At 37.4% G+C, this 23,279-nt stretch overlaps 1 protein-coding gene across 1 annotated transcript; it reads left to right on the plus strand.

The window, feature by feature from the left end:
- The first annotated feature begins 1,565 nt into the window (after positions 1-1,565).
- On the plus strand, positions 1,566-23,113 carry LOC116776667 (putative fatty acyl-CoA reductase CG5065). Its single transcript, XM_061525688.1, has 14 exons — positions 1,566-1,713; positions 7,564-7,697; positions 7,881-7,974; positions 10,634-10,800; positions 11,104-11,194; positions 11,597-11,742; positions 18,528-18,637; positions 19,206-19,277; positions 19,892-20,012; positions 20,589-20,711; positions 21,304-21,423; positions 21,750-21,901; positions 22,411-22,516; positions 22,797-23,113. The coding sequence occupies exons 2-14, from the start codon at positions 7,570-7,572 to the stop codon at positions 22,930-22,932; spliced, it is 1,566 nt and encodes a 521-aa protein (XP_061381672.1). The 5' UTR covers positions 1,566-1,713; positions 7,564-7,569; the 3' UTR covers positions 22,933-23,113.
- The last annotated feature ends 166 nt before the right edge of the window (positions 23,114-23,279 follow it).

The following is a 23,279-nucleotide window of genomic DNA, read 5'->3' on the forward strand; positions in this document are numbered from 1 at the left end:
CGGTTTTATGTGACCTTTAATTTGAGGAAAAACATTTTAAAATTGTTGATTAATAACGTAAAATACATAACAACAGAATAGTTGAAATTCGGTTTCCAGAAACCTAGAATTTTATATATATATATATAGCATAGGTTTAATAATTAATTCTTTATTTTATTCGAGTACTTTCAAATTCCACGAGTACAGTCCACATGACGTACGCTAATACACAAGTAGATGCCGTCGTTGAAAATATTCAACTAAAATAATCAAATGCATGCAAGTAAATTATAGTAAATATAATATAAATGAAACGTATATAAACCTTAGTTATATTTCGTCTATTCTGACTGGACTATATATATATATATGTATGTTACTTTAACATATAACACTAGTACAGTTAAAAGCAGTTTTCCCAAAAACAAAAAATATATATTATAGAATAAAATTTATACGACTACTAGTTTTTGCCCCTGATTCCGTCCGCGTGAACATCAGAGTTCTGCTCAGAAAGAAATGTTTAAAGTGTATTAAAACGATACATTACAGCCTTTTCATTTTAAATAACCTTGATACAGACTGCCACGCCATCTGCCGGGATGATGTGGGAATCTGAACCATCTACGGCGAAACACAAATGCCTACAAGTAAATTAATTTAAATCAATTCAAACATATATATAATGTGTGTGTCTGTGTGTGTGTTTATGTGTGTGTGTGTCTTGTAAATAAGTTTGTTCCACTTTTTCACATGAACTTATTCCGGTTCGTACTGAGCCGATTTTAATGCAGTATTAGATGCACATTGCTTCAGCATAGACAGGATAGGGGCTACTTAAAATAAATAATATAAATGGCTGAATATTATTATACGTACACTTTAAATACATAATGAAAATTAAATTTAAGAATGTTTTTTTTGACCTATTTTTATAGTTCAACTGAGATGTGTCTGATCATCGCTCAGCCAATAAGTCTGCCTTGTCATACATACTTACCGTTTCGCGTTTCTCCTTCAATACTGCCTTAATTCTATATAAGTTTTATTTATAAAAATTGTTAACTCTCCGTACGCAGTGTGGATGTTAACTCGGAGTAAGCGTAAGAAGGTATTGCCGCTGACTTTAAGATTTATATATAATTCGACAATTCAATTGTTCGTGTAAATTAACAAAGGCTGTCATTATTTCGGGGGAAAAACCTAAACCAATACAATATAAAGTGATTACATAAGACACTATTTAAAATTGAGTTTTACAAATGCTCTCATTCTTGTAATCCTCGAGAGCTATTAGTGTAACAATTACCCACAAATTTATCTGATAGAATTATTAAAGATTATATATATATATATATATATATATAAATAAAAAATATATAATTAAACAACGTTCTGAATGATTTAAAATTACCGAAACAATACAATATTTCTTGTCATATCACGTAATTCCTCGTTATAATCAAGTGTTATTCCGAACGTTAAAATAATAAAAATTTAAATTTAAATCAGCATACAATGATAGAATGTTAATTTTATATTGTTATATATATAACACTTTAATATAAATCATATATATATATGGCTTGCCTTATTAATTAATATTTAAGCCATATGATAGTTATTTTGCTCTGTGAATTGCAAAATATCATTACACCAGCGCTTTACTACTGAGTACACCAGTCGCGTTTTTCCTCTCGGACAGTTACTACACGTTACAAGAAAATTAATGTAAGTATGTTTTTTTATATTTATATATATTGTTCGTTGCTTAATTTAATTTTTTTGAATATTCTGTGTGTGAACGATCTGTTAATCTAAACTGTATGTGTTTTATAAAGAAAAATTAAATAATGTTTTCATAGTGAGGTATGTTGTATTAATTTGAGTTGAGTATTATATGATATAAGTTATTAAAAAAGGTTTTAATATATATATTTTTTTATATTAAAGTATGTTTTTGTAAAGCAATTTTAGTTAATACGTTTTTAATGTCTGCTTCATGGAACATCCGTTGTCGAATTTTTTTATAATAATCTTAAAAAAAACTACTGATTGTTCCACAAGCTAGTATAAATAATTTATGTTGATAATGTTTTTAATGTATATATAAACTTTGTATTTAATTTAAATTTGTTTGGACTATATTTCAACAAAGGAACAGTCTCTAAACTTCGAATAATCCAAATTTATTTATTAAAATTAAACAAAATAATCTTTGTCATAAAATGACTGGATCTATGTATATAATAAAAATATATAAATCATAATAATTTGAGTTGTAAATATATACCTTATATACAAGGAAACAAGGTTTAAAATACTTTAATTTAATAGTATCCTTAAATGTTCTCCAATTCTCTATACGAGTATACGAAGCGGTGACATCGTGAGTTTATTTGTCCCAGCAGCAAAATGGATGGTGTTTGCTTCGTGACAGGAATAGTGATTAAAAACTTGTTGAAAAAACATTATTTGGTGGCTTATCATTTTAACTATTTATGTTATACTAGCTGTTGCCCGCGGCTCCGGCCGCGTGTTGATCGCTTTTCGCATAACCATATATATATCAAACTTAAAATTGACCACAACTTCTATTTCCCTTAACTGATTTTGACGAAACAAATTTTTAACAATGCTCCTAATTATATGTAATCCAACTGTGAAAACCGCGTTCAAATCCGTTGAGTAGTTTTGAAGTTGTAACGTATCAGACAGACAGACAAACAAAAAATCCAAACATTTTTTTTTTGGTTTCTATGACTCTTCTTTAATTGCCTTCTACCAGTTTTTTGGAAAAAATATTTAATGTACAGACATTCGATTTTTACTGTCTTATTATATGTATAGATTTCTATTCAATTCAAGTGAGGTTTATTTGGAAATGTAATATAAAATTTAATTACTTTGTTTGTATTTTTTTTTTTAATTTTATTATTGATAATTTTATTACATCTTGGAAATAATTTTGCTAGCAGATCAGTTTCGTTCATATTTTAACCGATTTTGTGTATAAATCTAGATTATTCAGTATTTAATTGTATATTTTTGTATGCTACAATCAGCAAGCTCTACAATCGGTGACATTTACGGATACCACATATATATATATAAGTTTAATCAGTACAAAGTTAGACTAACTGAAGAAATTTTCTTAAATAACAAAAATATTTTTTATTTAATTCCGTGTATTCCTTGGTAATTGTTTTTTTTTATTTGCTATTGATATTTCAGTGTGATAGAGGCAAACGATACACGTTTCTAACAACGCAACAATCTCTACATACCCGAAGTGTTTGTACATTTGTATGTATAATTTTGCAAGTGTACTCGAAATCTATTGAACCGATGTGATTACTACACTGTTTTGTAACACAATAATAACAATAGTGTTCATTAGATTTGATTTGATTTGGTTTGGTTTGGTTTGGTTTGAACGAAGCTAGTAATTACTTCTCATTAATACTTATATCTATGTCCAACTATTGTATAGAAGATTATTTTGCCCTTAATGCGATTACACAACATGTTGGTGATTAGTGTCAAAATCGTGTCAAACTGTTTGCTGGAAACCTTGAGAGAGACCTGCAACTTTACGTATTGTGCAAGGGATTGTATGCCTTAGCTGCTTATTTATATAGGTTTGATTTTTTTCAAAGCCACACTCCTTGAGATATGTCGCTCTTAAATTTGGCCCTTTTACGATATTAAGAAAAAAGATTTAGATCTATAAAAATCTAATACTTAAACGAAACTAAGTCTTTCGTATGCTAAGCATTTTTTATTATTGTATATATACAAGATCCCGACGTTTCGGTTCCTTTACAGCGACCGTGATCACGGAGACGAGGTGAAACCTATCATCACGTCTACCAAAATCTTAGTTTCTTTATGTAAATACTCGCGAAAATCTTAGATAGCATTAAATCTGATATCATCAATGTTTTATCATAAAACATACATTAATAAAATATTATATAAAATATGAATATATTTTGATGAAAACATAATATTATTCGTTGTTATTAATTATTCTAAATAAAAACATTACCGGAGTTATCTTCATTATTTAACAAGTTCTAGTAGCTATGAAAATATTCTAGAAATATCTTGAGATGTTTTATAACGAAGACAAAAAAATTCTGTCCTAGTTTTCATGAATTACTATTACGTAATATTCTATACAATGTAATGTCTTATAGCTAGCAAATTGTGATGTTAGCTCATGACAAACTAAACTGATTATCGGTTCTCTTTATGGCTATGTATATATATATAAAACATATATATATGTATGTATGTATATGTATTTTTCAATAGACTTGAATTTATTTGGTTCATTGGCATAGTAATACCTACAAGCTATTTATTTGTACATGTTATTATTTATAAGGATATTATGTTTTACGTAAATCCTAATGTTTTTATTTTATTATTTTATATATTTTTTTGCAAAGTCTCGATTTACAGAAACTTTACAGCAACCGTGATCACTGGCATGATTACATGATAGGGAACGATAATGACAGACTGTACTAAATTTAAATTTAATTTTTTTTTATATATATGAACAGAAGTCTGTGTAATTTAAAGGACTTTATATATATTAGTTTATATTTATTTAATGAAATAAATGTTGATTGGGTTTTGAGTTTTTTATAGATTTAAAATCTTTATATATATAAAAAAATTGTAATAATTATACTTTTAATAATGCGTAGAAGTGGTATGTGAGGGTAGTTGGGTGCATACTATATTTTGATATCGGAACGAATTTTCACTGATTGTCTTCAACAAAAACGATGATATCCCAAAAATATTTTATATAAAAATATTTTTTTATATATGTACTTTATACTATACTATAGTTATTTAATTAAATATTTTAATATAAATTACTTGTTATTAAATTTAATGATATATAAGGGATGTCCTAAAATATGGAATGAATTTTGTACATGAGATTTAGTGTTGATGCTAGATTTTGGCACACAATTAAGGTATGGTGTCTTACTTTATTTAGGTGTATGTTTAGGTCAGCAATAATTTATGATCCAACCAATGTTTGATAGGTTATACTGAGCTTATGAATGAGTTTTCCAGTTTAGTGTTTGTTGATCTTGTTGATCGCATTTTGTTACGTTAAAACTGTTTTTTTTTTAAGATGATATTGAATTTTCAATATAAAACTTTTATTTAAATGAAACTAGTTTTATTCGGATATACTACGTGTACTTTATTATTTAAAAACTACATAATCCCGACGTTTCGGTTACTTTGCAGCAACCGTGATCACGGGCAGACGAGATGATCTCGTATATATATATTATGTAGTTTTTAAATAATAAAATCCGCGTAGTAAATCCGAATAATACTAGTTTCATTAAAATGAATAAAACTCGCGAAAATCTTAGATCTCATTATAAAACTATTATCTGTTATTCTGTTCGAATAATAAAAATAAATCTATACTTATGGTCAAATGTAACAAACAATGGGTTGGAAAAAATTGTTATTGAACGTCAAACAGTTATTCCTTATTAGGTCGGAACGGGTGACGGAAATTAAGTATGGAGAGAAAAAAAAATATGCACAAAAAGTAATGTATTGTCTTGTTTTTAAATTAAACATAAATATTTTCATATATATTTTTTTCCTCCAAACTTAATTTACGTAATTAAAAATCACACGGAAGTCTTTATTTTTTACATTCAAATGAAGAATCTTGATAAAGATTTCCTTTATTTACCCGTACATGGAGACAAAAAAATTCATGCAATTAATATATTTAACCCAAAAAATATAATAATTTTGGGTAATATTTTTTTTTATATGGCAACATTACATCTTTTTACCGCCAAGGTGAATGTTTTATTTGTTCGTCTCAGATAATGAGATGCCTGGAACTTTAAATACTCAAAACTTATTATGATTATTGTTTATACCCTAATAATGTTTCTTACATAATAAATTCTTAATATTCCTTTGAAATCTCTAAAGATTTCGTGAAATCTTTCTGTATTCCATGCTATTGTAATATAAAGCGACTTGACAAATAATTTATCTGGCAATAATCAACCTTATAAAAACATACGTCTATATAAGAGTTCACATTACGTAAAAAATATGTTTGTTAAACTAATAAATTAAATTATAAGGCATAAATATTTCACTGAAACGCATCGAGACACAATAACATAAATGTTAAAGCGACCAAGACGGAAACATCCGATAGTCCAAGATTCAAATCTGGTCACGTAATAAAATATTTTATTTTTTTATTGGCTTTTTAATGTAACTATTATTTATGAAGTTGACGGTTGTTTCTTAATGTTCGTATAAGAATAAATCACGTTCTTTTCAAGAGATGGAAGAGCTAGCTCTCGTGATATTCTCCTTTTTAGTTATCGCCTGGAAAAGGATTTTATGATGACCCCATACGTCAGTCTAGGTCTACAGGCTTAGAGGTAGCATTAGGCCTGATAGTCTTGGAAGTAATTTAAAGACATCACATTACTGTTAGGTGCGGTACGGTTCAACCCGTTTCCTGGTTTAAGGCTTTCGAGGCAGCTACATAGGACATATAAGTTTTTTTAAATTTTACATACTTTTATTATTTATTTCTTCAAGAATATATATGATTATGTATTGAAAGAAATTTTAATTCATTAATGAGTTTATGACAAAACATTTTACCGACGTCTCTCGTATTGGGCACGTAGTTTTTTGTATACCTTACACTATTGGTATAACCGAGGCCGTTTCGTTTCTCATTGTTAGTGTTACGACACACTTCTAAGTTAACGTTACGGATGGCATAACGAAATTTGAAAGGATTTGCCAACAAGCGTTATATCAAAAATACTGAGCTGATGATATTACTTAATGTCTATTTGATGACGAATATTTTAGTCTAGTTTTTCGCTGGGTGAAAACATAGGAAATTAATGATATGTGAGAAAGTTTGTATGTTTGTTTTCTTACGTCGTTATGCCAAAACACTATGCTGATCTAAATTAGCATATAATTAGTCTTTCATATCTAAATTGGTCTGTGATGGAGTAATGTTTTGTGTAAAATCAAACTCTGAGATCACAAAAAAATAATTTATCATGCAAGCGAAGTGCAGGGTCAAAGCTATTAGCTCTGAATATAAAACTGGTTGTTCCTATTATACTTAAATTTTCTTTTGAACGTAATATGTTTATACTATGAAAATAAAACAAAAACTTTATATGTCCGAAAACGAAAAGAGAAAAGTCATGAAATAAAATATTTTTGGCTTCGTTATGGATATGGAATGAATTAATGTATTTTTATTATAATTATTTATAGAGTTAAATGTTAATTTTTATGTGTAAAATCTATTAGAAAATTCAATGCTTTGCGTAATTTGCAAAATCATTTGATTCACATGATTTCATTTTATTTCCATGCCTTTGGAGGTAGGGCCTTGATATATAATTAATGGCTGGACGGATTTTGATGGGAATTATATTTTATTGTAGAGGGTCTAAAAGAACTCGATATAATGTAAGAATTGAGATAAAAATATCTATATAATTCATACTTCCTTTATAGTTCAAGATGTCTCTAGATGACAATGACTTGGACTCCTTGCCGGATAGGATTGCTGAGACCTTCGCTGGGTTGACCCTTCTCGTGACTGGAGGGACTGGTTTCATGGGGAAGGTTCTAGTGGAAAAGTTATTGCGGTATGTTATATCTGTAGGCTTCCGAGAAATTTTTATACTTTCGGCAGGATTACTAATACTATTGTTATTACAATAATATATCGTATTATTAATTCTAGATTATTATTGATTTAAATTGTTCCGTTAAAAGTGACATAAATTTGATCTTTATTATAGGGATATGTAATTTTTTTCTTTTTACAGAAAATGTCCGGACATAGCGAAAATCATGCTGTTAGTACGTCCGAAGAAAGGAAAGTCACCGAAACAGCGTCTCGAGGAAATGTTGAACGATGAGGTGAAAATATTAACTTATTATATGGTTTCTTTTCAATGAAATGATTTTAAATATAAATTGTACGTGAAAATTTTTGAAATTAATTTTTTTTTTCATAAATATATATCGATTCAGCTATAATTATAATTAAATATCGTCCTTAATACAAGAATAGGTTAACTATGATGTAATTATAATTTTAAACCAAACGATTAGTTGCAAACAATAATATTTGGAACCCTTGAAGACTTGACTTGAAGCTTTTGTAGGTAGTTTGTTAAAAATAAGATATATGGTTAATAAACAAGTAAAACCAAGAGGTGTTAGTTAGTTTAAACCAAGTTAAACTCGAAGTAGTTAGGTATTACGCTGTTTCGTAACCGTGTCCGCTGACGACATCGTAGGCTTCGCAACTATTTTTATTCACTACTTGACGGTAGTGTTCACTTGATTAAAACTATATTTAAACAAACATAGAATTAACAATTTTAAACGAAATAATTTGGAGATACTATTTTTTGAGTTAGATAAAAAAGGATATCAAAAAAAAAATAACAACAAATTACGTCATTTTACACAATAAAATGTGTGTGTCATATTTTTTTTGTTCTCGCAATTTTTTTTGCGTCTTGTGTTTAAGATGTCATGGGTATAAGTGTTGTAGGAGACCTTTATTAGGAAATGTTGCTCTGTTGTTTGAGTTTATACCTACCTTTTAACTGGCCTACATAGTTCTCGGTTAAGCAACTTTTGTGCGCAAATAAACTGAAATAAGTAACGTTTAGTTTCGTCTAGTTCCGACAAATGATTGCAACAACGAAGTCATGTGTGACTGTATAGCACAATCGATATCTAGACTAGTCTCAGTCTCATTTAATGACTGACTGACTTTAATGTAATTAATGACTGATATTTAATTTATTAACTTCATTTCAGGATGAACTTGCATTTATTACTAAACTATTCATTGGGCTTTGAGTGAAGAAAAAGTTTTTTTGGCTTATAATATGTAAAATCCATATATATATTTATATGTCAGTTAGATGACGCTGTTGGCAATAAATATTGTTTTACAATAAACAAAAATCATGAAAATTTATTACGTGTATTAGGTTGTGTAAGAGCCGATATATGTGTTGTGTAAATTAACGAGTAAGTGTCAAATTACGAACATACTTTCGCTCGTCGAAATTCATAATATTTATATGTCAATAGTTAAAATGATGTGATTGGTAAAAAAAATGTATACTTTCCAATTGTGTAAGAAAAATGAATAGTGATTTTTTTTTAAATATTTTTTTTGTTCAGTGAATAAACAAAACGTGGATACGTGATGGGAAGCAACGTTGACGTCAATTCGTAATTAAATAATTTTGTCCAAAGGGCGTCACGTAATTGATTGACAGACGTCTTGAGAGACAAACAAGATTACATATTATGTATATATCGGATTTATTACAGATTCATTATTTTTAAAGACAGGACGCCAGCCTCGCTGACGTCTCTAATGTCACTCGTTTCAGTACGTTCCAGATATTTCAAAATGAAACTTCAATTCTTCTAAATGTTCTTGTATTTTTCGAAGGTTCTTCATAATCACATTCTTTATGCTCCGCACTCGCTGAACTCTGCAGTCCGCCGTCGTGCGTCCAGACGTCATATTTATACCAGAATTCAAACATAGTTCTATCCTCTTTGATTTCGTTTTACTTTTAACAATAGTAACGGCGACCAATAAGGTGTTATAGTAATTGATGCCAGCCTTGAGTTATTTTCATGTTGCATCCGTAATTGAAGCTGCTTGCGCCGATATATATGTATATTAGAGATTTATATACATTTTTCTTTCGGTTCCTGGACGGTTTTGAATGTTTTTTTTTGTTTGTATCTTTGCGGCGCCCCAGATGCCCTGGCAGCCTGGCAGATGGCACTGTAGGCTGTATCTAGATTTTTAATTTGAAAAGGCTGCAACGTATATGTTGTTTTAAGACATATCTCTCTGAGCGTGACCCTGACCCTGATTTTGCGTAGATAATCGCTCGCAAAAACTACATTAATAAAAATTTTGCGTTGTATTAAGTAAACAAAGGTATGATCTTTGAGTATTTCAACCTCGTTACATTCAAATAGCTTAGATGTCAGGTCACATTACACTTTCACTTAAGATATTTTTCCTTTAAAATGACGTCCAAACGAGAAGTTACTTATACACAGCGTATTTTTATTTCTTCGATAATTAAATATAATGTCTGATATAAGATAGTTCGATAGAAATCTTCGACGAATGTCTTAAATGTTAAGTTTTTTTAATCTATAAGTTGTAATGAATTTTATTGTTTTTTTTTATCTATATTAAAATCAAACACGACGCCTGTATTTGACATTTATATTAATTATCGATTGATCGTTAGTTTATGTACTTGAAGTAATATCTCTATAAATAATAATTACGGAGAAGTAATATTCTTATGTAATGAATATATTTTAAACTAAACGTAGTTATTACATTTAAATCGTTAGATTAATTTAGTTTTTTTTTAAACTCCTCCTAAAAGAGGATTTAAAAAATCTTCTTTTTAATACCTGCAACGTAATTTTAAAACTATTTTTCTTCATTAATTAAGATTGTCTGTTTTTTTAGGAGCTCGTTACATGTAATGATTTTGATATTTTTTGACAGTTGTTTGCTAAATTACGCAGTCTCCGCGGTGGTGTTGAACCGTTGTTGGAGAAGCTGCAAATAGTAACCGGAGACGTGATTGCTCCTGATTTGGCTATCAGCGACACCGACAGGCTAGATGTCATTGAAAATGTACACATAGTGGTGCACGCTGCGGCCACTATAAGGTCAGTCAGGATTACATTCAGCCAATACAAACGCGTTCATTCATTTAGGCATTTATCCATTCGTTCTTTCATTCGTTCTTTCATTCATTTTCTATCTATATCTATTGATGTTAGTCAATCGGTTCATATAAATTTTTGGTGCAATTTTAATGAGTTTGTTTAAGAGAGTTCTAGCCTGGTTCAACTGTTTTATGACCGTATAAGCAACAGTGTCAATCAGATAAATACTTCTAGGTTTATGAGCTATAGATTTAACTACGGTTTAAGCTACATTGTTAAAACTATTTTGTGTTATTTTTATAGATTCGACGAGGAATTGAAAAAGGCTGTGTTTTTGAACGTGCGCGGAACTAAATTAATTTTAGATTTGGCGAAGCAGTGTAAGAAACTTAAGGTGAGCGGAATGATTTGGATTTTTGGCTAAAAAATCTTTTTTAATTTATTACCGTTACTTAAATTATAAATCCATGGATTATTGTCTCTCGGATTACGAACAGGTTAAAATTTACACAAAACACAGACAGATACATGTATAAAATATATAATATTTAAAGTAAGATAAATTTAGATACCTTTTTTAACACAAATAGTACTCTTTTTTGGGTGTACACAAACTGAATTCTTAAGTTAGATTAAAAAATAAGTTAGGAAAAGTTATAATAAATTATTTACGTAATTATAACAACTGTACTATTTGTTTCTTTTCTGTAAAGCTAAAATCAGTAGCAGCATTCGTAAATGCACCTCGATTATCTTATACTGCGTCTATCTTTGATCACATTTTTTTTTATTTCAGCTGTTTATCCACATTTCAACGGCGTACTGCCATCTTCACGAGAAACTCCTGGAGGAGAAACCTTATCCACCACCAGCTAATCCCCACAAGATCATTGAGGCTATGGAGTGGATGACTGATGAAGCTGTAGCCACTATCACGCCCAAGTAATGATCAAAAAAATATCTATCACCATAGCAAAAACAGCAAAACAAATATAAGTACTGTACCTTCTGTCTATGAACGCTGTATACAAGGCTGAACGCAGACAAGGGAGAAAAGCCGATTTTTTCATACATATATATATGAAAAATGAGATATATATATATATATCTCTCGGTCGGAGTCGGACAGACAATATGAATATCCTATCAGTTACAATAATTTTGCTATGCATTTCGTTATCTGTATGACATATTTAGTTATATAGTTCTAAAAGCTTTGGGCCTGTCCAGAACTCACATCAATTCATTCTTGGAACGTACTTCGTACAGCCCTTTTTTTTTTTTTTTTTTTTTTTTTCGGGGAGAAATCCTCTTACAGACTGCTCACTGCCCTGGCTCGACAGTGAGTTTTGTGTGGGGGTCGCCCAGCGCCTGATGGTATTGGCACTGGGAATACCCACTAAAACTCCCCGGCTTCCCTTCCTGCCCGTATTTAGGGTGATTTGGGACCTGCTGTAGCAATTCACCAATTCACCCCCGGGCCGCCCGGCTACTGTGCCGGACTACCGCGCCGATGGGGAACTACCCGGGAAAGCCGAGATAATCCCCAAACGTGGTGACCAGGTGCAATGCCTGCGTCAGTGCCATTTGACGCAGGCTGGTCGAACCTCCAGGTCGTCGAAGAAAGGCGTTTACGGGTTCACCCGTCTCCTCCGACCCGTACGTCTACGCCGGATGGAAGCGGCTAGAGCATTTACCTCCCGCTCCCTCTCCGCGGCTTCCTTGGCCGACATTACTGCTTCGGCGAAGCAAGCGGCAGCCTCCCAAGCCTCATCGCTACCAATCATGGCCTCGACCAAACTTGGAAGCGAGAGAATCCTCCCGCCGAGCGCCGAAGTGAGTGCACGGCGCTCATTTTGCCACGCCGGACACACTACCATGGTGTGGTCGGCAGTGTCGTCGGGATCGCCGCAGTGGTGACACTGTGGCGTTTCTTCCCTTCTGGCGACCCGGTGCAGGTAGTGGCCGAAACAACCATGTCCTGTTAGAATCTGCACCAGGCGGAAAGTGAGGTTGCCCCGATGGTGCCTCACCCACTCCTCTAACACCGGACGAAACGCGGCAATCGTCCGGTGACCTGCGATAGGGTTGGCAAGTGCCTCCTTCCAACGGTGTAGAGCCTCAATCCGCGCTTCGGTTCGGGCCTGCTCTATGTCTTCTAGAGCAGGCTCTTCACCCCGCTGCCTCGCCTCGACTCTGTGCCGATACACCTCCGCAAGCACAAGTGCATCGATGTCAAAAGGAGGCGTGGCCGCTAGTACGCAGGCCGCCCCGTGGCTAACCGTGCGATATGCCCGCACGGCTCTGGTTGCGATTATCCTTTGCGGCCTGCGCAAAAGGGCTTGCGTGCAGGGTGTGAGGCACTCAGCCCACACCGGTGCTCCGTATAGTGCCATCGACCGTATCACCCCGTGAAACAACCGACGGCACTTTGCACCAGGCCCTCCCACGTTGGGGAGGAGCCGTCCGAGGCCGGCTGCGGCAGCGCACAGCCGTGGAGCGAGGAGCTTAAAATGCTCCTTGAAGCTCCACCGGGAGTCCAAAGTAAGGCCGAGGTACTTCGCATGCACCTCGACTGGAATTTGGACGCCCTCTACCATCACTTTAAGCTCCAGATGGGCTCTGCGGCGAGGGGCATGGAAGGAGATGGCTCTCGTCTTATTTAGCGCCACTTCTAGACCCAGGAGGCGGATTCGCCGAACTACCAGGGAGGTGCCGAACGACGCAAGGTGTACCGCTTCGTCCCATTCTTTCGCTGCCGCCACGACCATCGTGTCATCCGCAAAGCAGATGACATCCATGCGCGGCGGCATCACTCCCCGCAGAATCCAATTGTATCCCAGGTTCCATAATAGAGGGCCTAATACGGAACCTTGGGGTACTCCTGCCGCCACTCTCCACGACTCGACCCGGCCCTCCGCGCTCTCATAGAGAATCATCCTGTCCTGCAGGTAGTTCCCGACAATGGCGCGAAGGTACGAAGGCACTCGGTGATACTTGAGTGCCTCCGTGATACACTCGTGAGGGATGGTGTTGAACGCGTTCGCGATGTCCAGGGACACCGCGATCACCACCTCCCTTCTGTCGATAGCCGCCTCAGTCCACCTTTTGAGGTGCTTCACCGCGTCGATCGTGGACCGTCCAGTGCGGAAACCGTACTGTCATTCCGCCAGATCTGGCCCACTGCCTTCTAGATGCTGAATGATGCGGGAGGCGAGGATCTTCTCGAAAGTCTTCCCCGCCTCATCCAGCAACACCACAGGCCGGTAGCCCTCTGGGGCATCCGCCGGACGGTTCTCCTTACGGAGTAGACAGAGCCGCCCTACTCTCCATCGCCTGGGGAAGTGGGCCGCCGCAATGCAGGTGTTGAGCACTGCGCGGTACCGGTCCTCCAGGGGCCCTAAGGCGATAGCCAATACCTTGGAGTGGGCCCCATCCGGCCCCGGCACCTTGCGTTTGCACCGGAGCCTCAAACGGATCGTGCTGAATTCAGCATCCGACACGGGAGGGCCGTAGACCCGCGCCCCTTGAGCGAGATCTGCGGTAGTCATGCGCGGAGGTGCGAACGGTCCAGGATCAGGGAACAACGTCCCAAGTACCCTCCGCAGCAACCCAGGCTCCATACAGGAGGTAGGAGAAGCTGGAGTAGAGAATTTCCCCCTAATCTCCCTGTAGGGCCTACCCCAGGGGTCGTTATTGAGTATGCCCAGGAACTGGTCCCAGGCATCCTCTTTGGCCTTGCGAATGGTCGTCCGCAATGCCTTGTTGGCATCCTGGTAGGCCCGGTATAGACTTTCTTCTACACCGAGCGTTCCTCGGGCGCGCCTACGGTAACGCTGGTAGGCGCGCCTAGCCCCCATACTGGCGGTACGTAGGCTGGACAGTTCCTGCGTCCACCAGTATACCTGCCCCCTGTTTCGGGGGCAGGCCTGCGTCCTCGGCATAGCGGCATCGCAGACAACCTTAATGTCGTCTGCGAAAAGGTCCGCCATGCAGTCGGCATCCCCAGCCATGGTGTCGGGCACTGCGGCCCATGCTCTCACCATCGCTGCCTCCTCAGCCACATCGGGCTGGAGGCGAACGAGTGACCACCTTAGGAAAGGTGGTCTGCCACCCAGCTGGATAGGGGTCCCGGGGAATGCTGGGGAGATATCATATCGAACGTACCGATGGTCCGATAGGGTCACCACTTCCTCCATCACCCGCCAGTCGCTGATGCGAGCCGCAAGTGATGGGGTGGCAAAGGTCACGTCCACTATGGATGTGCCTTGCCACCGGACGCAGGTTGGAGTGTGGCCTCTATTGAGAATCTGGAGTCCCAATGACAGAACCCAGGACTCCAGGACACGACCGCGGGCGTTAGGTCTGGTAGAGCCCCAAGCGCGAGACCACGCATTGAGGTCCCCAGCCACCAGCACCGGACTGGGGGCCACCCGAAGGATGACTCCTTCAACCGTAGCCAGGAACGACTCAAAGTCGGCCCGGCTGCGGTTTGGGGAGAAGTATGTAGAGACCACCACTACTTCTCCCCATCGAGCTGCCACAAAGCCCACTCCTCTCTCCACAACGGAGTGAGTGCAGGCCACGCCGGGAAAGAAAATAGCCGCGGAACCATCCACGGACCCGGCCCATTTATGGGTTCGGGGAATAGAGTATGGCTCCGCAACGATAGCTACATTTATGTTCCACTCGGCCACAGTCTGGTACAAGAGGTCCTGTGCTGCGACCGCGTGGTTTAAGTTCCCCTGAAGAACTTTACCTATGGGCCTAACTGGCATTGTTGATTTCCATAGGCATCTCTACAGGGGCAGCCGACGTGGCCGGAGAGTGGAGGGCTGATCCCCATTGTAGGGAGCGGCCCTTGACCGGAGGGGGGTTACAGTGGGCTCCCCCCATTCGGTGACCCGATGCCAGGCCCCGGTCTTTGCACACCGCGCAGCAAAGTGGGGCTGAACAGTCTTTAGATATATGCCCCTCTTCTCCGCAGCGGAAACATAATCCGCTGCGGTCCTTGTTAGAGGGGCATAGTTGCTGCGGGTGTCCAATACCGTAGCACCTGTGACACCTCATTGGGCGCTGCTCCAGAACCCTGATGGAGGCAGCGCTCCAGCCCACACACAGCCGACCCGCTTCCGCCAACTTAGGAACGGTTTCAATGGGGCAGGCAGTTATAGTAGAGCCTATCCCAGTGTACCCGTGGGTAATTAGCCCTACCTTAAAGTCGTCCGGGGAGACTCCAGTTTTTTCCGCCAGGGCCTTGCGGATTTCCTCCGGGGTCACCGAGTCGTCCAGGCCAGAAATTCGGACGTTGGCTATTTTCCTGGGGCGTGTCACCTTGGCGGCATCCCCTAAAGCTTGGCCAATCTTGGACGCAAGGCTGTCCGCCTGGGCGGCAGAGACCTCCTTAGGGAGCTCGATAATTCGAGCCCCCGTTATCCCCGTCCGGAATTTGGTCGAGCCAATTCCCAGCTCTTCCAAGTTGACGGACTGTTTGGCCTTAGCAATGGCATCCTTGTACGTGATGCCCTCAGCCACGGCCTCTGGCTTAAGGGTCACGACCACCGCTAGAGTTTTCGGCTGCTTCGGTAGAGAAGGCTTCTTCTTTGGTGCCTTAGGGGCAGCGGGGGCTGGCGCGGACTTCTTGGATTTTGTCCGCTTCACCACTGTCGTCCAGCCTTCCAAAACCACAGGTGGTTCCTGTTGGGAGGGACCCGCCGCCTGCTCTGCAGCTCGTCCTGAGTCCGTTGCCACGGCCTTCGTTTTAGCCCCCTTTTTGGCTCTCGCCTCCTTAGGCATGTTCGCCGGTGGGGCAAGAGTGGTGGGCTTATCTACTTGCTTGTGGCTCCTTTTCTGGGTCTCAGATGCCAATGCTGGACGGTGTGAGACGGCTGGAAGGAGTCGGCCATCCACCTCGAGCCCCTCCAAGTGGGCACTTAGGATGCGCCCGAATTGCTCGCTCAGCTCTCGCTGGAAGCGATCCATTATGCTGGCCAGCTCCGTCCTAGTGATGCCTTCACTAGGCTTGCTGACCTGCGTCTCTTCTGCGGTGTCTTCCACCCCGGCCGAAAGGCTCTTCCTTTGATTGCCGCGCTCAGCAAATGCTCGCCTAAGCGCGACCACCTCGCCCTCTAGTGCGGACAGCTGGCCCTTTAGGCGCTTGTTGTCTGCCAGCACCCTCTTGAGCTCCTCGCTTGTGGACCTTCCCGCAATTGCCTGGACCATCTGGGACATGGCCATAGAGGTGTCCATGATCTCCTTCTTTACAGTTCCTTTTAGGTTTTTGGACATGGACGCCAGCTTACAAATCCTTTCGGAACTCTCCTTGGTTTTGTTTAATAAGTCCTCTATTGAGGTGTCTGGCGACCTCCTACCCTGCACCTTTCTGGGGGAACGCATCTGATCCGTCTCCACTTCGGTCACGGTAGAATCGGAGTCGGTGGCCACCATCACTGCTTCCCTCCTCTCACGCTTGGCTTGGGACGAACCAGCATTGTGGTAGGTCCCTCTGCCGTTCAAACTTCTGAGGACTTTCGGAAGGACAACGTTCGGGAACTTAAAAGCGAAGTCCGACTGAAAGTCCGAGTCCTTCCTCTTCCTCGGGTTAGCTTCAGAATCCAAACCGCTCGAAATAGTAGCCGCCCTGCTTCTGGTATGCCGAGGGACTGGGGAGACTTTCCGAGGAGCCTCCCCTCTCCTGTCCGACGACTCTGAGTTCTCAGACATTGTCCAGTCAAGGGCCCTGCCCAAGACTGATTCTGTTGGGGAAAAAATATTTTCCCCTAACAGATTAAATGAAACAAACAAACAACACAAACAAATAAAAGAACTAACACACAATTCAACAGATCCACACCACAATAGCTACAAAGTCCAGTAGGCAAGCCAAGTCAGTAAGGGATCGAATACAGAAAACAGTTAATACGGAGAGCCGCGAAATAGTCACCTCCCACTGGCCACTGCGTTACCGCGCACCAAGTGGAGAGGGTCAAATAGCAGAGAGAGCAGAACAAAAGTGTAAGCTCTGACAGCAAAAAAACGCAACGAAAGCACTCCTAAAAGCCACAAGTAATGATATCCAGATTTGGTCACCCAACCTGCCACTCCGTTACGGTGGTCAGGAAGGGGTCCAGGGCACACGACGGGGACGTAGAGGATATCACTTGGGGCGTGCCCCACTTCGTACAGCCCTAGTAGGTTCGTTTCAAATTTGGTAAGGTAGAAAGGAGCTTGGACGGTGGAAGTGAGCGTTTAACGCGTTAGATAGGGTCCTTAAACCTACACCTGGGTCGCAAGTCCCAGGCGCTGTTGAAGCTCCTCTCCCTGCATCATGGACCCGGCACCCGCACGTGAATCCATGGAATGATGAGAAGATTCCTCTCATCCATTTATAAGTTTATTATAATAAATTAATAAATATTTTTCGCGTGGCACACTTTCAAATGTCCTTCATTTCGGTGAGCTCTGTGATGAGCTGTTGATGAGTTCAAGCTAGTAAAACGTTAGAGGCCTTCGTCTAATACTCTCAAGTTAAATAATTAAGGAGAACGTTTATAAAATAAAGATTTTGTTTTGCAGTCTATATTTTTTCACTCACATCAATTAAAATTTTAACTCGAAGCTGTCTTGATTTCATTCTATTTGTTCATTAGACATGAGAATACCAGACTATTTACGGTAAGATTGGTTTGAAAACAATCAAATTGTAGTGAGGACTCTTAATATTACAGTTTGCTGAGTAAACTGCCGAATTCTTATGCTTTCACGAAAGCTTTGGGAGAAGCTCTGGCAGTCGAAGCGATGGAACACATACCGGTGATCGTGTTGAGACCTTCCATCGGTGAGTGGACATTTAGGATGCACATTTTAATATACAACCTAAATAAACAATAAATCAACGAAAAGGATTTATGTAAATAATACGTAAGAGACGAGATTTTTAATAATTTAAACAATATTGCCTAAGAAACTCTTTTGTTATGATAAAATTACATATTCTTTAATGCTAGTGTCAAATTATCTTAGCGGTTTTTAACTGTATAGCAATATCGTCCTTCGATTATTTGTAAGTGACAATATTTTATTTCACAAAATAAACAAAGATAGTATGTGTTATATTATGATAGGCGAGCTCAAATAAAGGTTGCATAACTTACTCTCTCACATAGGCTATGAAAAATTTAAAGTTCCATCACAATCGGTGCAGCTGTCTTAAAGATTAGTCGTAGCGATAGATATATACATTGAAAATAATATGATATATATATGATATATATAAAGTGTTTGTATGAACATTGAAAGCGGTCATTATGTTATTATAACTAGTAACTTTAATCTGACAGTTTAATTCGCATAATATTTTCTTAATATTATATTATTTATTTATGTTAATTTATTATTGGCTACAGTTATCCCGGTGTGGCAGGACCCGGTTCCTGGATGGACGGACAACATAAACGGTCCCACGGGATTGCTTATTGGTATTAATACATTATAATTTATTATATATATATATATATATATATGTTTAGCTCGCTGATTGTTGTTTTTCTGTGTGTTCGTTTGCCTTCTTTCCAGTTTTGGATATAACACAATCATTTAAATGAAATCTGAAACGCTTCATAATACTTTTTGAGATTGCAAACTAGGTTGCCGGCCAAAAAAAATATCTATATATACATATATTTATATAAAAAATCATTATTTTTTCAACAACGCCATTCTTTAATAAAGATATTATATGTGCATGTATTTACATAATTTATTTCGCGGGTTCCAAACCTGGCAAGTACCGATGTGATCTTTTCCGAGTCATATGTACTTTCTACATGAATTAACCTAACCTATTTGGACTCTACCATTAAGATTTGGTAAATCTTAGGGTTTACTGGAAAATTTTGGTGTTTACAGCAGTACTAGCTGTTACAGTGACCTCCGTAAATTATAAATTACTATATATTTAACGTTTCCAAGTCAATAGGAATTAAGTTTTTAATATAAAAAAAAATATTAAATTTGTATGTATATACTTCAATTTCCATTATAAATACCGATTATATATATATTGAATTATTGCAATATAAACATTATCCAGGTGCTGGTAAAGGTGTTATCAGAACGATGTACTGTAAAAGTAACAGCTACGCAGACTACTTGCCGGTCGACGTTTTCATTAATGGCATCATGATCTGCGTTTGGAATTACATCAAATTGGGGTAAGCATAGATTTTAATGTATTTTTTTTATATGCAAACGAGCAGACGGCCTGCTGGATGGGTGGTAGTGACCGTCGCCCGTGGATATCCACAACATCTCTGTTGCGGATGCGTTGCCAACTTTGGTTGTTTAGGAAGAGGGAGGGGTGGGAATAAGGAAATGACAGGAAAGGGTAGGAACAGGGAAAGGGCAACCGGCTCTCTCGCTTATCGGACGAAACGCAGCCATTAAAGGCTACTTCAAGCCGATCTTCTGTAGAGGGTGGTACTTCCCCGGTGGAGCCAGCCCATGTTCGATCTGTAGTCACATGACTACAGCTAGGCTCTACCACTACATTTTATTGAGCTGGTTAAATTTGTGTTTAACTGTGGAGGGAGACGCTTTTTGGGGCTTCTGTACCATTCTATAAAGGATTTGGGTACAGCATTTCGTTTGTGTCAGATACCTAGAACCATTTTCTCGACCTTTACCATTGTTGTTAATAAATTTTCTTATAGCCAATAAAAAAATAATGTTCACGTAACCTCATTGTATTTTAATTTTGTTAATAACTGATAAATAATAAACATTTACAGTGACACGAAGTCCAATGTAATAAATTTCACGTCATCCGCTGAGATCAAGGTCACGTGGTTGGAGATGATTGATGCTGGGCGGGAGATAATAATGAACAGAGTGCCCTTAAATAACGTTGTTTGGTGAGAATGATTTTAAATTATGTTATGTTAATTTAATTTTTAATCTGGTGACTGTTAGATATAATGCTCTTTCTGCATTTTTTAGATCAATAGTCCTTATTTGTTTTTTACTATTAATTGCTGAATTTAACCAGTTTAAACGCCTAACCTGGTTTTTCAGATAAATTATATGTTTTTTATTTGTATACAATAAGGTATTGTTTATAAATTTTGTTTGATTAAACAGGAATTATGATATTTATGAATACATTTATGTTTTTAAGTGTGTATGACCCCAACGTAAGGCAATGGCAAAGTTATATTATATTTTCAATACAATATATTTATTTGATTTTTCATTAAACACATATAATAGCATATGTATGTATTAAATGTTATTTTATTCATTTTAATTAGTTTCAACTATTTAAATGGCGACATTTATAACAGAAAAGTTACAATTAATTTTTTTTCTGTTGGTTTTAATTCTACGCGTCAATAGTTACAAAATAATTTTAAAGTTGATATTGTAAGAATTGTATAAATTAATAAATTTTAATATATTGTTATTGAAAAATTATGTTAAATTACGATGTGTTTTGTTTGTTTTCAGGTACCCGGGTGGGTCCATGAAGCACTCCAGGCTATATCACAACATATGCGCATTGTTCTTCCATTGGATACCAGCCATTATAATAGACACTTTACTGTTTTGTTTAGGATATAAACCTGTGTAAGATCATTATTAATTTAATGTAAATATATAACAGAATCTTAGAGGTTGTCAATTTAGATGGGTTTTTGGGCGAGGAAAACTATTTTTTATACCCAATGTTTTTAGTCACATCTTAATGTCAATTTTATTTTCAATGTCATCCTCATCACAAACGGACTTGTAACTCTGTAGATGGTATAATTCATCATGAATCATTCACAACAACACTCGATGAGATACAATGTATATTTTTTGCGCAACATGGTACAGCGTCACAATGAACAAATGATCAAATTTTAATTACCACCATATTCGTAACGTTTTTCCTATGTCTATATATTCAGTCTGATGAGGGTTCATCGCCGCATCAGCAAGGGCTTCGAAGTCTTCGAGTACTACACGAACAATCAATGGGACTTCAAATCTGACATCGCTCAGACAGTCCGACAGAAACTGAATCCGCGGGAGAGAAGAGATTACAAGGTTGACGCTATAGGTGAGTTACAACCCGGATGTGAAGGACTCATTGGCACGTGTTGATTAAGATAACAATGGATTCGTTGGGTGTCGGAATATCAGAATAAAGTCGTAATATATTATTGTATATTTTAAACTATTTTATACACAAATGGTCTATTTTGTGTGACACCAAAAACGTTCGTTGTCATTGAAATAAAAAAAAAACAATTGTCAGCAATTAACTGCCTTGAACTCGGTTCGCAAACATTTACTTAATTTATTCATTTAAATTAACCAATATTTAAGATGATGAAAGATATATTTTCATGTTCTGCCAATAATATTAAAAAACAGACTGTCCTGTATAAGAACACTCTATTAATATGAAACTACCCTCAATTCTCGACATAGCTGCAGATATCCAACAAATTTTTTCGTTGAATTTCTGATAATTCTTCATAGTTAATTATAATTAATTACCTATATGAAGATAATTTTGCTCTGAAGAACGTCGTTCAGCGAAATTTGTTCTCATTTAAATTACAGGCTTGGATATATCGAAATATTTCGAGGACTGCATCCGAGCTGCTCGCATATTCATCCTTAAGGAGTCTGACGACACCTTACCGAGCGCCAGGCGGCACATGAAGATGTGAGTTCATGACCCAAAGTATACCAAACTATCGCAGTTCAGTGTTAATGGTGAAGTTGTTTAACTCATTCCGTCCGAAGTAACGTTCAAGGAGGTTTTATACCAGTCACCTCATTAGATTCACTTTATATATATATATATATTTTTAATGTTTATTAATCTGTTGTGAATATTAATAATATTTTTAACATTCAACGTGCAATCTATTTGTGATAGTTTTTTTTTTTTTTAATTTACCAAGTATATATATGTATATTGCTGAACACGTGTTTGGTTACAGCATGTGGTTCGTCGATATTGTCGCGCAGTTCCTGTTCTGGGCTCTCATGATGTACTGGATCTCCGGATGGATGGCCAGCTTTTATTCGTTTGTTGTTGGTTCCAGTAATATTACGCCTAAGGCTATAGTTGAATAAGTACTATGTATTGAATTTAGGGTAAATTTATGTGTACACAGAATTGTGGAATCTCTGCTTGAAGATCTGTTTGTAGTGATTAGATAACGCGAAGCATCACACATACAAAGCGTGTTTATGTATAAAGATATATTTTATATGTTACGACTAATGATTTCTTGTGTTATATAAATGTACAGTATTCTCCTAGTTTTTTTAATATATTTTTTATTCAATACAGAGAAAAAAAAATGTCTCTCTCTGTACCTAGTGTGTAAATAAAAAACACAGCACAGACTGTCATCTAACCTTTAGATAATTGTTTGTATAACTTCCAAACTAATCTAGAATATAATTAAAAATGAATC

The sequence above is a fragment of the Danaus plexippus genome, chromosome 30, assembly GCF_018135715.1.
Source record: "Danaus plexippus chromosome 30, MEX_DaPlex, whole genome shotgun sequence".
NCBI lineage: Eukaryota > Metazoa > Arthropoda > Insecta > Lepidoptera > Nymphalidae > Danaus > Danaus plexippus.

Bases quoted from the DNA above. Each gene is read 5' to 3' on its own strand.
- LOC116776667 (XM_061525688.1), top strand. From the start codon at position 7,570: ATGTCTCTAGATGACAATGACTTGGACTCCTTGCCGGATAGGATTGCT. The intron at 11,195-11,596 runs GTGAGCGGAATG...TTTTTATTTCAG, and splicing joins AGCAGTGTAAGAAACTTAAG to CTGTTTATCCACATTTCAAC. The intron at 21,902-22,410 runs GTGAGTTACAAC...TTTAAATTACAG, and splicing joins TTACAAGGTTGACGCTATAG to GCTTGGATATATCGAAATAT.